Source organism: Octodon degus, unplaced genomic scaffold, assembly GCF_000260255.1.
Source record: "Octodon degus isolate 3935 unplaced genomic scaffold, OctDeg1.0 scaffold00007, whole genome shotgun sequence".
NCBI lineage: Eukaryota > Metazoa > Chordata > Mammalia > Rodentia > Octodontidae > Octodon > Octodon degus.
In genome coordinates, this window is record NW_004524583.1 from 31,117,082 (window position 1) to 31,133,098 (window position 16,017).

Consider the following 16,017-nt stretch of genomic DNA (forward strand, 5'->3'; position numbering starts at 1 on the left):
CTATTTACAGCCTCCCAAGAGCTGGAATTACAGGCGCACCACCACGCCCAGCCTCAATTGCCATCTCAGCACACCCTGGGGGCAGGGCCAGCATGGCAGGCCCCAGGGAGATGTTTTATTTATAAAACAAGAACCAATATTCTGGGAGGCTGAGGCAGGAAGATTGCATGTCAAGCCCAACCTAGGTGCTATGTGTGGGTCTAGATGTCCCCCACAAGCCGCATATGGTCATGGGTGGGGCTTTTTCCAAGGTGGCTGAAGCTAGAGTGTGTGATGCTGGGATTAAGGGTGTGTGACTACTAAACCAGCCTACTGGTTGGTTTGGCACCGGCCCTTAAACTAGGGCCTGGATAGGATCTAAGTGGGGCAAAAAGAGACTGCCCTACTGGCCTTGCTGATTGCTGCTTCGCCTGCTTGCTTCTGCTACCTTCTGCCTGCCATGAACCATTTCTCCTCTGTGACGCTGTCTCCCATGACCCCTGCCTTGGGGCCAGCTGACTGTGGCTGAAAGATCTACAATTTCCTCCTTTAACATTGGGTGTTGGGTATTTTGCCTCAGCAGCAAGGAAAGTAAGACACTAGGCAAGTACTGTTCCCACATGAAACAAACAAACTAGCTATTATGATCAACAAGAATGAACTCTGGAAACATGCACACATCTAGAATGACATCCAATGTAAAAAGTAAATAGCGATGGGTTAAAAGAAAGGCAACCAAGGGCTGACCAGATAGCTCAGTGGACTAAAACACCTGCTGAGGCAGAGCACAGTGGCCGGGGACTGATCCCTCACGTGCTGTGCCAGCCCCACCCTTGGGGCGAGCTGAGATGGTGATTGAGACTGGGCGTGGTAGCGCACATCTGTAATCCCAGAGCTTGGGAGGCTGAAAACTGGAGGATCACCACAAGTCCGATCTATGTAGTGAGACCCTATAGACCCCGTAGACTCTGTACTAATTACAGAAAAGAAAAAAAAAAAGTCAACCAAAAAGACAAGATGAAAAATGGTAGGGACGATCAGGTTAACTATTTAGGGTATCTAATATTTAACAAAAGATGATTCTAGAATAAGAAGGCTGAACAAATGGTGATCATGAAATTAGTAGTGAGAGAACATGAAAGTTCTGGGAAATACACTTTAATTTATTGCACGGCTCGCCAAACTCAGTGAATAAGGACAACTTGCAAAGGGCCATCACAACAGTTCGGAGCACTCAAGCAATAAACAAGATTCCAGCTTGTCAGAGAGAAAAGGCGCTGAATAAGACAGAACAGAAATAGATCCAGTTGTCTCAATGATACCAAAAATGTAGGGCAATGCCTTCAACATCGTGGAGGAAAATGGTTTTTAACCTAAAGTTCCTGTCAGTCAACTATGGTGATAAAATAAAAGCATTTTTAGGCCTACATGGATTCAAAATACTCAGTCCTCACACGTCCTTTCTTAGAAAACTACTAAAGTGTGTGTTTCAACACAACTGGGGGTAAAACCAAGAACCAGATTTGGGATTCAGGAAAGAACAGCTCAGCAGAGAAGTGAGGGAAGGTCCAGGGTGCTGATTTACATCAGGCGCATATAGCCAACAGTCGGTGCTGGACCAAGAGAACAGGGCTGTGGAAGAGAGCGCTTCTGAGAGACGGGGCAGAACTCACTGATCAGCCAGTAACCTGCCATGTGGGGAAAGTCCACTAGGGGTTTTACAGATTTGTTTAAAAAGAAAAAATAGAACTAGGCGTGGTGGTGCTCGCCCGAAATCCCAGTGTTGGGGAGGCTGAGACAGGACGATGACTATGAGTCTGAGCTGCATAGCAAGACACTATCAATCAAGAATAAAATAAAATAATTAAAGAATAAACATGAGAAAAAGTGAGATGCTATGAAGCTAGGAAGCAAGCCTAGTTTGATAATATGAGCACTGACCATTAATTTAGCAAAAATTGTAATGTAATTATATTTGAAAGGTCATTAGAGAGCAGGGACTGGGGGGTGGGTGACTACTGAATAGAAAGTTAAATTTTTTTTTTTTGTTTGTTGTTTTTCTGGACTGGAGATTGAACTCAGGACCCTGCGCTTGCCAGGCAAATGCTTATTCTACTGAGCTGTCTCCCCAGACCCAAAAGTTAAATCTTTGTCTAAAATTGATAAAACAGCTAATGTAGAACTATGTAGGTAAATGTAGAAGGAGCAGAAAGCAGAAAGGAGATGGCTTTGTAAGAAGGGGGAGGAGAAAACAAGCACCGCTTTTGCTTTGTTTGCTCATAAATGAGTAACTGGTACCATTTGATTGTTTTAACTGTGTTTAGATTGTCAGTGTTTATTGGATTGATAGATGTGTTAAACTATAACTAGTCAAAGTCAGTTGGTTTTAAAAAATCAGCTATGTGAACTCCTTGTGGTCTGCAGGATTTGAAAATCTCCCGGTCAAGCATGTCCCTCCAGGCAGGCGGCCTGCCAGGACTGCAGCAGCACGGTGCCTTTCCGACGCTCCCCATGCCTTGCACCTTGCGACTGCAGGCTTGGGGAGGGTGCTGCGCACGCAGGTGTGGACCTGTGGCTCAGCAAGGTGGTGCAAGCGGGAAAGACAGACCGAGGCTGCATTAGAAATTGAACTGGGGGAAAAATACATGAAAGCCACATGCGTGCTCTGATGGCTACAAGGCAGAGCCTTTATGTTCATAGCTAGACGGGATGGGAGAAGTGGAAACTGTGTTATTTATCAGGAGACAGCTGTCATGTATGTGTGGGAGTGAGTTAAAGTTCATGTAGGAAATCAGCGGCACCCTTTGTTCTGCTTGCCCCTGCAGCCTGATCGCCTACACGGAGCAGTACGCGGAATACGACCCTTTCGTCACACCGGCAGAGCCATCTAACCCTTGGATCAGTGATGACATCACTTTATGGGACACAGAGATGAGGTAAAAAATGTTCTAAGGTGCTGGAGTGTGAGAGATGTAGAGGGAATCCATAAGTCACGGGACTGCCGTGGTCCCTCATAAGGGTGGCCACAGTCACTAGACAGCAGCCTCCAGCCTCCATGCTACATTTTCGGGCACATGGCGCCCCCTCCTTACCACTTGGGCTTGTACCTGGCTCCTTGGTGGCATGGCTTTGAGTTTTCAGACACTGTGACAACTGGGCCAGCCCCTCGCCACTTCCTAGTCCTGATTTGATGATGGTGCCGGCTAGGGCTTGCTGTATACTGGCCATGTCACAAAGCAGGTGTCTTCTGTGTGTCCTCTCATCAGTAACACTGCTGTTCTTACTGTGGAACAGATGAGGAAACCAGGGCATAGTGGAGCTAGTGAACTTGCCCCGAGCCACAGATGCAGCACGGAGTTGAGACGAGCCCAAACAGGGCCCCAGCACTGCGATTTTCATCGCTCTGCTCTGCTGCAGGAATTGGCAGCATTCACTCCATCTTCCACCAGCTCCTGCGCTGGGAGGGAAGCAGGTTTGCTTGCTTACTCAGTAGCTGTCGAGGCAAGGCCACAGGGACTTGCAGAACTTGTAAAATTAGAAAGGAGAGCTCAGACAACTCTGTGTGGCGTACCTTTAGAACCTCTGCCCCTGGGAGGGCCGTTTATTTTATTTTTCATTTCTGTCACTCTGTGTTCCCTTTCACTTTTGCCCTCTTTCCGGAATCTTTCCCTGGAATTAGAAAACATTCTAAAATCCAACAAAAGCCATAGATCTGTACGTGTGTGATGGAAGGCGTGCTCTGCGCCCGCAGCCCAGCCTCGTCTGCCAAGAGTCTCTGCATCTGTTCTGATACCTTGCTCCCCGCGTACCCTCACACCGAGGGGACTTCGGGGGGCGGGGGGGGGGGCTCCCAGCATGGTGTAACTTGGTGATGAAAACACAGCAGTGTTGGCTCGGAGCCAGAGGCTGCATGAACCACTTACTGGCTTGGGTTGGTTCAGGGTCGCCATCGGAGCACATTCCGTCCTTTCCAGTGGTGGCCCGTCTTTGCAAATGTAGGCTTTCGGAACCATTTCTGTGATAAGAATCAGTGCTTTTTGACTTGCAAAAGTAAGTGTGGAGGGGTCAGGGAGATGACTCAGTAGAATAAGCGCTTCCCTGGCAAGCGCAAGGGCCTGAGTTTAATCCCCGATTCCACCAAAAAATAAATAAGTGTGGAATATGAAATGAGGGTAGGGTCTAACCTGATACCAGAGCCTGAGGAAATGGGCAGTTCCCAACAGGTGACTGCATGTTGCGGTGATTTAAAGAATGGAATAAAAATAATTTTGCAAGATATGTGCATTTCATACACCTACCAAGTAGCTAGGATATAAATACCTGAGGTTTTTATCCTGACCTTACTAAACAAAGCCACTAGGTACATCTTTCGGCTCAGAGGTATCACTAAAAACTTAATGAGACACTAAGGGATCCGTGAACTAGAAAGTTGGGGACTCTCTGATTCAAAGCATATAAAGTGTTCTGCTTTTTAGCACAATCGGGTTCGTATCTGTATATTGTCAAATAGTCTTAACTAGCAGTACATCATGACAATCCTTCCCCTTAGACACACATCCTATTCCTTTTTTAATATCTACATAATACTTCTGACATGAGTGAAATAAAATGTATTTAACCAATGCCCAGGTCATAAATATCAAAGTCTTGTCTTTCTTATGTAAGATTAACAACGATTCAGGAAACATCCCTATACACACATCCAGTTTTTCCTTAATATGAATTTTCCAGAAGTAGAATAGATACTAGAAATAGTGGACAAATTTTTAGTTTTTAGTTTAGTTCACACACCAGACTCCTACTAAGCAAATCTGTAACAAATGTTTCCACGCCCTTGGCTTAGCTGTGGCCATTTCCTCACAACCTTACCAACTCAGACATCAGCTGACTTTTAACTTTGCAAATCTAATAGGTTAAGAAATCCTCATCTTGGGCTGGGGAGGTAGCTCAGCAGTCTAGTCGCCTGCCTGGCTAGAGCAAAGACCCAAATTCAATCCTCAATACTGCATGCCGTGATGGCCCCGGAACCCAAGGCACACCATGCCAGCCACCGAAACCAGGCGTGATGGCGTGTGCCTGTACTCCCAGCACTGGGAGGCTGAGACAGGAAGATCACTATGAGCCTGAGCTGAGTATCAAGACTCTGTACCAAATAAATAAATTTTTAAAATCATCTTACTATTTCTTTATCAATCACTTACTGATCTTTCCACCTGATCGTGAGATACTCATTCTTCTATGACTTGCGAGTTCTTGTGTCTTTGCCCATTTTTCTAGCAATTTGCTTTGCTTTGGATATTGAGGCAGAAAGCTGTCTTTGAGCTTAGATCATTTCTTTTATCTGTTTCCCTTAGTCTTGCGTTTTTCAGAGTCTCACTCTTCTGACTCTTGTTTCGCTTGCCTTACTTTTGCTTTCCTGATGGAGGTTTGCACTGGCTTTTTCTTAGCTCTAGTTCTGTGTCTAGTCATGGTTACTTTTGAATCTTTTCATTAAAAATGTTACTGATTTATGCAAATATTTATGAGGCATATAAATTAATAAATAGAGGTGTCTTTTGCACCACTTCCACCATTTTTTCTCAGCCTTGTGGTAATTGGATAAAGCTTAAACCGACCTTTTTGCAGCTAGCAACTAGCTCTACCAACATTAAAGGAAGAAGTAGTGTGGAAATGGGTGTCTCTGACCTTTTTACTCACATTTCTAACATGACCCAGGGGGTCTCATTCAATCTGAGCCAGGAATTTAAGTCTTCCTTTGGTCCAGGATTCTGCTCCTTTTCCTTTCTTTGCAATTCCCGCAGCTCTTTTGTGACTTCTTTGTCTTTTCTCAGGAAATCCTGCATTAGCCATTCTGGGCTTCTGGGGTGAAGCTGTTATATCTCTTATATTTTCTCAGTTATAATTCCTATCTCTCCATAGTTGTATTCTATATTCAAATGATGGAATTTCTGGAATTGCTCTTTAAAGCCACTTGTTTGGATTTCAATGGTGTAACTTTATACTTTAATGAGTTTATTTTCTGCATATTGGGAGGGGTAGTCAATAATATTTTTTTCCGGGGCTGGGGAGATAGCGCAGTAGAATAAGTCCTTGCCTGACAGGCACAAGGTCTTGACTTCAATCTCCAATTCTGCAAAAAAAAAAAAAAAAAAAAAAAAAAAAAATTTCCAAGATATCCGATCATTCTTGCTCCTCTTGTTTTTAAAAAATTATTTATTTATTTTTGTGTGTGTGTATGTGTGTGTGTGGCCAGCTCAGCCCACCAGGGGGTGGGGCTGGCTGGCATGTGGTGCTGGGGGATTGAACCGCGGTCCCTGTGCTTTGCTGAGCTTGTTCTAAGTAGGTGCTTTAGACCACTGAGCCCCCTCACCGCTGTGGGGTCTCGTCGTTGTGTTGTAGCTGGGCGCAGGTAACTGCCAGACTCCCCTCTGGGTCCTGTGAGTGTGGTTCGAGAACAGACTGGGAAATCACAGGCAGCTACACCGTGCTCGGGTGGTAGAGCCCCGTCATTGGCATGTCATTGGCATGACAGCGCTCCCTGCAGCCACGGCCCGGGTGCAGGTCCTTGAGGGCCTCAGCTTACTCCCATGGCCCTCCCCTCCCCCAGCATCCTTCTCTCTCTGGGATGCACCTGGGGGGCCCAGTTAGATCTGCTAAAGCTAGTTGGAAGTAGCAAGCTAGAGAACCTTCAGTGGTCTCCCTGCACGGCTGGATGTTTTCCTCTCTCTGTTTGCTGCCCAGCCCCCCATGGGTGGGTGCTACCCTCTGGGCACTGCTAGCGTTAGGAAAACACCCCCTTCCCTTTGCTTAGGAAAGCCTTCCTGCCCGCAGAGCACTTCCCATCTCTGGGTCTCTGCTTCTGTTCCCTCGCATGGCCCCTCCCACTGCCTCTGCTTGCAGCCCCCCTCCCAGAGCTCACATGCTCCCAGGCCTCTCTAGAAGGCAGCCAGCCCCTTCTCCTGTGGACCCACTAAAATCACAACCTGCTCTCTGTCAGCACTGTTGTAAGTTCAGTTCATCAGCTTCATGCCTTTCTGAATTTCCTCAGACTTATCTTCTGCCAACCAGAAATGCCTGAACCTTTACATGCTGTGTTCAGGGTTTTCAAAATGCTCACCGCACTCCAGAGTCTCCCCAGGGCTCTTGCTGGCCCATTCTCCCCCCGCCCCACGACCGGCTCCATCTCCCTCAGCCTCACTGCCCTCACGAGTATGCTAGCACCCACACTTCGCCCGGCACACAGAAGGCGCTCGAGAGTCCTGTGGGGAGGAGGGTGGATGAGCCCATGACTGTCCCTGGGCCATTTTTTGACATTGGTAAGTGCATAAGCCCAATTTGCTGCAATAAAGCAAATTTCTTTCCTGGTTCCAAGTCAGCAGAGAAGCTCGTAACAGTGAGGGTCAATGGTGGCCACCTGGCTGCCTGCTTTCTCCCACGCCATGTAGCACTTGATCCTTACACAGGTGTTCCTTGTCCTGGTAGGAGCTGAGTGTGCTCTGCGGGGCTCGTGGCTGCTGCTCAGGCCCCTGCTGTGATCTAATGCCCAGCCAAAGGGACACATAGGGCCCTAGCCCCTGCAAGCAGCCAGGTCCCACCCATGCAGGTGGAGGAAAGAGCATCCCTCCCCTCCCAGGCCAGCAGGGGTGCTGGCAGCACCACAGTGGGGGACTGGTGTCAGCACCATATGTCACCTTGGGACGGTCCCAGCCATGAAATGAAAGCTGACGAGGACCAATAAAATAATTAAAGGTCATTCCTCAGTTTCAATTTCATTCCAAGCATCTGTATCAAAACCTCCTTCCTGCTGTGTTCTCAGCAAGTCCTCAGGACAGAATATTACAAGGTAAATAAAACCTACTACCGTACCGCCTGGCACCAGATTTTCTCCTTGGCAAAGAGCGCTGAGTCACTGAGGGCAGAAAGCAGGCCCTGCAGACTAAGGTGTTGGCAGGTTCCGGCAACTGAGGGAGGAAGGACTGTTCTGCCAGAGGAGAAAAGGGGCCCAGTGTCCTTCTGTCCCTGAAAGGCCAGAGAAGAGGCAGGGAAGGTGAGGAACCCGCATAGAGCTGGGGGACCTGCGTCTCTGTGCAAGACCAGGAAAATCAGTGGCACAGAGGAAGGACCTTTTGAAAGTGGGACTGTTGGGCATGAGCCTTTAAACAGGCTGCCTGGAGGGCAACAGGGCCTCCCTTCTCGGGTTCCCAAAGTTCAGGCCCAGGCTCCAGCCTTCCCCAGATGACTCAGGAAGGAGGGGACTGTGAATGCGGGTCAATCTGTGCACAAGAGCAGAGGCCACCTGTGCGAAGCCCAGCGCCAGGGGCATCCTCAGTCATGTGGATTTGGACTCAGATCTCGGCTGGGCTGCAGTGGGGTCCAGGCAGAGGACAGCATAGGAAATGTCTAGGTTCCCCAAAGACGAAGCGGGTATGGTCTGCCACGGGGAGGTTTGGTGTGACCCTGGAGGGTGTCGGCGGCTAAGAGAATAATGGGCAAGTTAGCATAAGATGTAACAAGTAGGAGAAAATGGTTCTGCAGTCCCTTCATCTCCTCAGAGAAATCCAAGAATAAGAAAACATCTGTTCAGAGGGCAATGAGAAGCTTGGACTAACTACACCTCAAGCCTGTCTGGTAAAAATTCTGAGAAATAAAGTTTAACAAAGAACATAGTGATAGCCAAGGCTCACCACTGAGGGAAAAATCAGCCCAAAGTTGCCGCCAGATCATGGCTGAGGAGAATTTTTCAGTCTGTCCACTACCAAAGGAGGATCACAGGGAGGCCGGTGGAGATGTTCCCGGTGGGGTCTGGGATCGCCAGCAGAACGTGGCTTGTGCTTTGCCCTCCCCACCTGACAGGTTTATGGCTCCTCTCTGCAGGAAGCCGGCCCCTTGTCCTCCCCTCTGGCTCAACCTGGTGATAGGCAGAGGTCACGCCCAGCTGCCTAAGCAGTGGATAACCCTGGTTATTAGTCAAGTTTTTTTTTTTTTCCTCTTTGTGGTCGACAGTCCCAAAATATGGCTGCCAGGCAGGTACTGCCCCTCATGCCAAGGGGAGGAGATCCCTGTTCCCTTTTGTGTGTGTGTGGACTGGGCTTGGTATCTTATTCTGAGAGGCAGTTCAACAGAAGCCCTGTGGCTCCCACCATGGTCACCTGGAGCACTTGCCTCTGAGCCATTCCTTCTTGGAACCCATCCACCACGCTGTAAGAAGCCCAAGCCGCGTGAGGCTCCAGGCACAGCCTCAGTGCAGCTCTCAATGACAGCCAGACCAGCTGCCACAGGGTGGGCTGTGTGGGACAGCCCCTCAATCCTCAGACGACCCCTCCCACTGCCTCCCACCTACAGCTCTGCGAGAATTGCCCAGCAGAGTTCAGTCAGCCTGTAAGGTAGTGAGAGCGAGTGCCAGGTTCGACTGTAACACACAATAAAAACTTATACCTCGGAAATTAGGTATAGTGAAAGGCACATTCCGTTAACATCCCTCAGAATACTCCTCTGACTTCAGCACACCCGTCGCTCCTGCCGCAGTCCGAAGCAGTTCCGGAAGTCCTCTTTTGTGGCTGTCTGTAGTTGCACTGCTGTGGCTGCCTCAGTGTCCTGCATAAATTCAACACATGTACCTTTCACAGCCATTTTGGCTTTGGGAAAGAACTAGACATTGTACAGCTTCTGGCCCAGTAAAGTAGACGAGGTTGCACCATCATGCTTTTCAAACCAGCCCTTAGTTGGATAGCACTTGCCAGCGGGAGTCACTATAGCTTTTGCATAAAGACACCCATGAAAGAGGCCCCCCAGAACTGCTCCAGAAAGTTGCAAGAATGATTGGACAAGGATGTTTGCAGCAATGAGGAGAATATCACCTTGTTATAATCATACTCCCATTGGAGAATTCAGGACCTTCCAGTTACTCTTGGGTTTTATTAAATAAAACTGTTGAGTGTTTCTCCACAGCCCTGGCCCTGAGACGGCTTCGTTGAATATTGTCTGCCTTAGGAACTATCCCTTGTTTCATAATTTTTCTAATAAGTTGTTTTAATATACTCAGGCTTTACACAAATAAAATAAATGTATTTCTCACAATTCTGCAAGCTGGGCATGCCAAGCCCAGAGCTGGCAGCTTTGGTGTCCGGCTAGGTGGTACTTTCTGGGTCAGTAATGACCATCTACTTGGCTGTGTCCTCACCTGGAGAAGAAGTGAGAAGAGTTCTCCGGAGCTTCCTGTACAAGCATATGAGTCCTGCTCCTCATTACCTAGTTAGCCTCCCAAGGGTCCACTTCTTCTTAACACCATCACGTCAGAGGTCAGGATTCCAACATATAAACTTCAAAAGGATGCAGACATTCAGCCCAAAATATGCTACACCTGGCCCCCAAATTTATGACCTCTGTCATACCAAATGCACTTATTCCATCCCACTAGCCCCAGAGTCTTACTCTAGCATAAGCTCGAAGTTCGAAGTCTCATCTAAATTTCATCTAAGTCAGTTATGCGTGGCATGCAAAATACGGTTCATCCTGGGGCAAATCCGTAGGTTGTGAACCTAGGAAGTTAGGTCATGTGCTCCCAATCTTCTAACAGTGGGAGAGACTTGGGATAGAAATTTCCATTCCAAGAAAGAGAAATGAAAGGGGGTGACAAGTCCCAAGTAAGTTCCAAATAAAACAGGTAGACAACGCTAAAGCTTAGGGTAGAAGAACAGTTCTCTGGCTCAGTGCTCTGCCTTCCAGCCCCATGGAGGCAGTAGTTCTGCCTCCACAGCTTTCCTGAGCTGGACTCGGGGTCCAAGGCCTTCCTGGGTTGATGCTCCACCCTGCAGGCCCCCTGCGTGGTAATGTCACCCCCATACTCTAGTAGGGTGTCTCCCACGTCACCTGTCCACCTGTCACAGCTTTCCCAGGCTGCAATGGCTGCTCAGCTATGCCAGGCAGTGTACATCCATGGTTCCCTGGCTACACCCGACCTGGCACTCTCCGAAGGACGCCTCCCCTGAGGCCCTGGGCTGGGCATCGTGGTGGTCTGACCTGGAGAAGCGAGCGCACCCTTTGGTCTCGCCTGTGTTCCCCAGGGCCCTTACGCTCCAGGCCCGTGGGGTGGCAGCACGGTGACCTCTGAGCCATGTTCACCATCCCTCTTCCGTGAACTCAGGAATGGCTTCTCTTACTGAGATGCCGGATCCCGCTGATCTCCGCATCACGCCGTCACTTGGCTTAACGTTCCTGACTTTACGTCTTTTCTCGCTTGTTACAGTTTGCTCTAAGCAGTCAGGAGGAGCCAAGCTCTGCCTTTTATGTGTTGCCTAGAAATCTCCTCAGCTCAGTGTCATTTCTTTCTTTTTTTTTTTTTTTTTTTTAACTTTTCTTCTCATTAAACTAATAGAAGGTAGCTGTATCCTAACTATTTTGTATATACAAGTCTAGAATTTTTTTTTTTTTTTTTTGTGGAACCCGGGGGATTGAACTCAGGCCCTTGAGCTTGCCAGGCAAGCGTTTATTCTACTGAGCCATCTCCCCGGCCCCTCAGTGTCATTTCATAAGTTGAAACTCCTGCCTTTCTCAGAACACCAGAACACAAACAATTCAGCCGTTTTCTGTCGCATTATAGCAAGAATCGCTTTTCCTCAACTTCCCGATATCAGCTTTTCATTGGAAGCCCCACAAGAGTGGCCCTTTCCTCCACGTTCATTGCAACATCCTCCTCAGCTTTACTTAGGGATTATCTAAAAAGTTCCAGCTGCGTCCCCAGGGGCACTCTCTGGAGCACTTAGCAGAATCTCCTTTAAAAAACATACAGAATTTCACTGCACATATCTTTAAACTCTTCCAGCCCCTCTTCACTGTCCTGTTCCAAAACTGCTTTCGCACTTTTAGGTATTCCTTCCAGTCGTGTTCGACCCCCAGGGCCAATGTCTGGGCCGTTAGGCTGCTGACCCAAATACCAGGGATGTGCAGCTTCTAAACTCCTCCTATTTGATTGCACAACTCTGGCAGCCGGAAAGTGCCAGCTCAAGCGCCCGCTAACTTGGTGTCTGGTGAGGGCCTGCGTCCTGGCTGAAGGATCACTGTCTTCTTGCTGTGCCCTTGCATGGCGGAAAGGTGCGAGAATTCTCCGGTGTCTTCCAAGAACACTGCTTCTACTCAGGAATCAATCAGCTTCCAAAAGTCCCATCTCCTGAGAGCATCCCATTGGAGGTTCGACTGTCAGTGTGTGGGTCTGGGGATGTACACGGACATTCGGCCCATACTCTAACTCGGAAGTCGTCTGAAGACAGCTTACATCTTTCTCCAAGTCTTGGTTAGGACATCAAATGAGGGAAAGATAGTGGAAGGAAAAGCGGTAGAGACTGAGAGGAAGAAGAGATTTGGAGACGCCCAGATCTGAGTCCCAGACTCTTGTGGCTGCATGGCCGTGGATGACCTGGTGAGCTCTGAACTCTGCAAATTCAACCATAAATGCCCACCTGCTTCACTCCTGTTGAGATCGAGATGGGGCTGCATAGAGCAGGCTCCTTGGCCTCCTTGCTCCCAGCTTGGGAGACTTCCTCTGTGCTTAGCTGGGAGATGAGCTGGAGTGAGAGACAGACAACCCTCCAAGAGCCGCCTCCCTTGTCCATGGTTTGGCTGTGCCCAGTGGGAAGAGGGAATTGGATTAGAATCAGTGGGCAGAGGACAAATAGAAGTTAGAAAAAGCACATCCAGCTAGTGATTAGAAAACGCTGTCGGATTAAGGACACGTGGTCCACATCTTCACGTGCATTTTTAAAATTAATTTCCTTTCCGTGTTGAACACTTGCTGTGTGCTAAGTACACACTATAGCAGAATACAAAGACATAAAGAGATCGTGAGATAGCTGGAGAGGCAGTGACAAAGTCTTCAAAAGCCAAACAACAATGCAGAACCGTAAGCACTTGTACATAACAGGTACAAATAAAAGAGCCGTGAATTCTGTGGTTTGCCTGTTTGTGTTTGGCAAGTAAGAGACATTGTATCACTAATCTGGAAATGAAGGCCAGGAGATGTTAAGTTTTTAATTTTTTTAAAACTGTAAGAGGCCATTCGGTGATAACAGTGTGCTCACAATCTGTTCTTGAACCTTAAAGTGAATGGTATTGGAAATACTCAATAAAGGAAAAATATGTGTCAGGAAATTGTATCCAAAAAAGCTTTTAAAATAGAACAGCAGCACGATGGCCAAACACTGCCAGAAAAAGAAATGTGTAGAGTGACCATTGTAGAAACAAGACTGCTACAACGGATAGTTGAGCAGGCCCAGGTATATACTAGGTTGAATAGCGTCAACCGACAACCCATGTCCTTCCTAGAACTTCAGGATCTGATCTTAAAATGGTGGCTACAGATAAATTAGTTGGGATGAGGTTATACTGGAGTAGGGAGAGCCCTTATCCAATATGACTCTTGTCTCTGTAAGACAAGCGCAAGGAGAGAGACATGCGCGGAGCAAATGCCACAGAGAGACCCAGAAGCCCGGGAGGTGCTGTGTGATGACAGAGGGAGAGACGGATGAGCCAAAGAATAAAGGCTGAGGAAAGCACCTGGAGTGACTTTCCCCTAAAGCTCTCAGGGAGCATATGGGCCCAGCTAACACCTTCACCTTGGACTTTGTACCCTCAGGACTGAGACAATGAATTCCTGCTGTTCGAAGCTATCCAGCCTGTTACTACTCCATTACAGAAACCCTAAGAAATTCCTCTGGAAGTGTCCTGTCTCTGTAGACCTCCTAGTGTCTGCTGAAGGGCGGTCCCACGACTTTCTAGACATCTCTGACTCTGGGACCAGTCCTCTCGCTGACTCTACTTCTGCGCTGACTCCCTGAGATTTCCAGCCCACCTCCAAAGGTGTCATTTTCCAACCAGCCCAGAAGGCTGGTAGGTGAATGTGGACTCATGCATAAGTGCCTGAAAGAGGTGGGTTGGTGGCAGGCGTACATCTATGAGGCATTCACTGGAGACTGAGTCACTTTCCACAGCTAGTTTTCTGGGCACAACCTTGGGGATACAGCTGCCACCAGCACCACCCCTACAGAGCCCTGAATCCTTGGCTGGCAAAGAGCAGAAAGTCATGTCCATCCCAGGCCACCGTAGGACCCTGGCAGAAAGAGAAAATGCTCTGTGGCTCGCTGGGTCTTAATTTGCCACTAGCTTTAACCCCTGGGGAATTTCTCCATAAATAGTATTGTTGGCTCCCTGGAAAAACCATTGAGTTTGACTAGTTCTGTAGCTCCCATTTAAGAGAATCCAGGAACTGTCTTCATATTTTGTTATGAAAGGCCCAGGACAGTAGTTTGGAAGAAATCCTTCATGGAATCCTCCATCATTTGACCTGACGAATTTCGCCTACCTCAGTGAACCTAATGAGCCATGGACGGACATGCAAAGCTGGACAAGCGCCTCCTGACCTATTAGTATGGAGTATGTGACCTGTGGTGGCCATCGTTAGGCTGCGGGACACTGCTGTTGCAGCTTACACCTGCTGGTGCAGAAGTGATTGGGCTGGGACAACTCAGGTCTAGAGCTGTGTCCAACACAGTAGCCAGCATCCACATGTCTATTTAAATATTTATTATTTAAAATTAACTACAATTTAAAATTGAGCTCATTCCTCATGCAGCCGCTTTTCAGGTACTCGATGGCGTGTGTGACCACGCTGCAGAACTCAGGTGCAGACTTTCTCCACCAGAGCAGAGGGCTCTTGGGGCCAGAGCTGGTGCAGAGTCATTTGCCTTCCAACACACAAGGTCTCTTTCCCTTTTTTACTAAATGTAGTTTTTCTAAGATAAATACTGAGACTAGTTCAACTAGATCATTAGTTGATCTAGTGGGTCATTACTTGATCTCTAATGGCAAGTGATGAGAGGCGATAGGATTTTACTCACTTGCTGTTAGAGATCGTAGAACACGTCTCTTAAGGCGGCTATGCACGGCCTAGGCATCTTCGGAGACTTCAGCAGGTCTGGGCGGAGGAAGGTCGTTCTGCTTCAGGTCATTACCAGGGAGGCAACATTTACATTAATACGGAGGCATCAGCCGCATATGACGTGTGAGTCTGAACCTTACTGCTGCACAGAGGGCCAGGGAAGGAAAGACATCAAATGGACTTCACGGAGAAAGACGGACCCGAGCTGAAGGCGACATTCTCGCGATCCAACACCAGAAGAGCAGGCCAAGAGTGGGGACTTCCCACCCCGCTTCTTTCATGTAAACAGGATATCGTGAAGCAAAGAAGATAGCCATGAGGCCCGGCCAAACTGAGGCCACGCTTTGGTCCTCCCTGGCCAGATCTGATTCCTGGTGCCATCACTTCCTGGCTCTGTGTCCTAGTGCAAGTTAGCACTAGGTCTCTGAAAAATGGAATAATGCTCATGTGTTTGTCTTCACAGAGCAGTTGGAAGGACTCAGTGCATTACATCTGCACGAGCAGATACAGACTGCTCGGAGTACTGGCTGGCGTATCGTAAGCGTTGTATGTGAGGCTTATATCAATAAATAATGCCGTGTTCTGCTTCTAAACAAATTTATGTGGTGCATTCTGGATTAGACCAGTTGCGTGTCACTCAGCTCTAATGATAGTTCTCTAATTCTGCTAATTTCTCTTTTGTGGAGGTGCAGGAAGTAGGAGGCAATGTCTGTGATACAAGGTTGGATTCACAAAGCATGCTGGGTTCTGTGAACGTGAAAGGACCATGGCATTGAAGGTGGACTCCTAGGTGACAGGAGGGGCACGGGGAGGCCCTGTCAGTGGTGCTGGTGCACTTCCCAAGGCAGCAGCCACTGGACAGCACCCTGGTGGCCTTCACTAGGTGCTACCCTGCCCCCTTAAGGGAACGTCCCCCAATTGCTTGTGACTGGTATACAGCTTGACCTGTGCAGTTGGCAAGTTTTAGAGAATCCGTCACTAAACATGAGACGTTTTCCTTCCATGTGAGGCAACAAAATGTATCGGAGTTATCAAAAAGAATTTGCCACAGGGGCTGGGGTGATAGCTCCGTGGTCTAAGCACCTACCTGGCAAGTGCAAGGACCCAAA

The 16,017-nt window shown here is 48.2% G+C and overlaps 1 protein-coding gene across 3 annotated transcripts in view; it reads left to right on the top strand.

The window, feature by feature from the left end:
• Rgs6 (regulator of G protein signaling 6) overlaps positions 1-16,017 on the top strand; it is a 657,652-nt gene that overhangs the window by 578,170 nt on the left and 63,465 nt on the right. For all 3 annotated transcript variants that reach the window (XM_023703302.1, XM_012517111.2, XM_023703304.1), the window contains exon 13: positions 2,805-2,915. In XM_023703302.1, the coding sequence (XP_023559070.1) occupies positions 2,805-2,915 (111 nt within the window). The remainder of the gene's footprint in view (positions 1-2,804; positions 2,916-16,017) is intronic.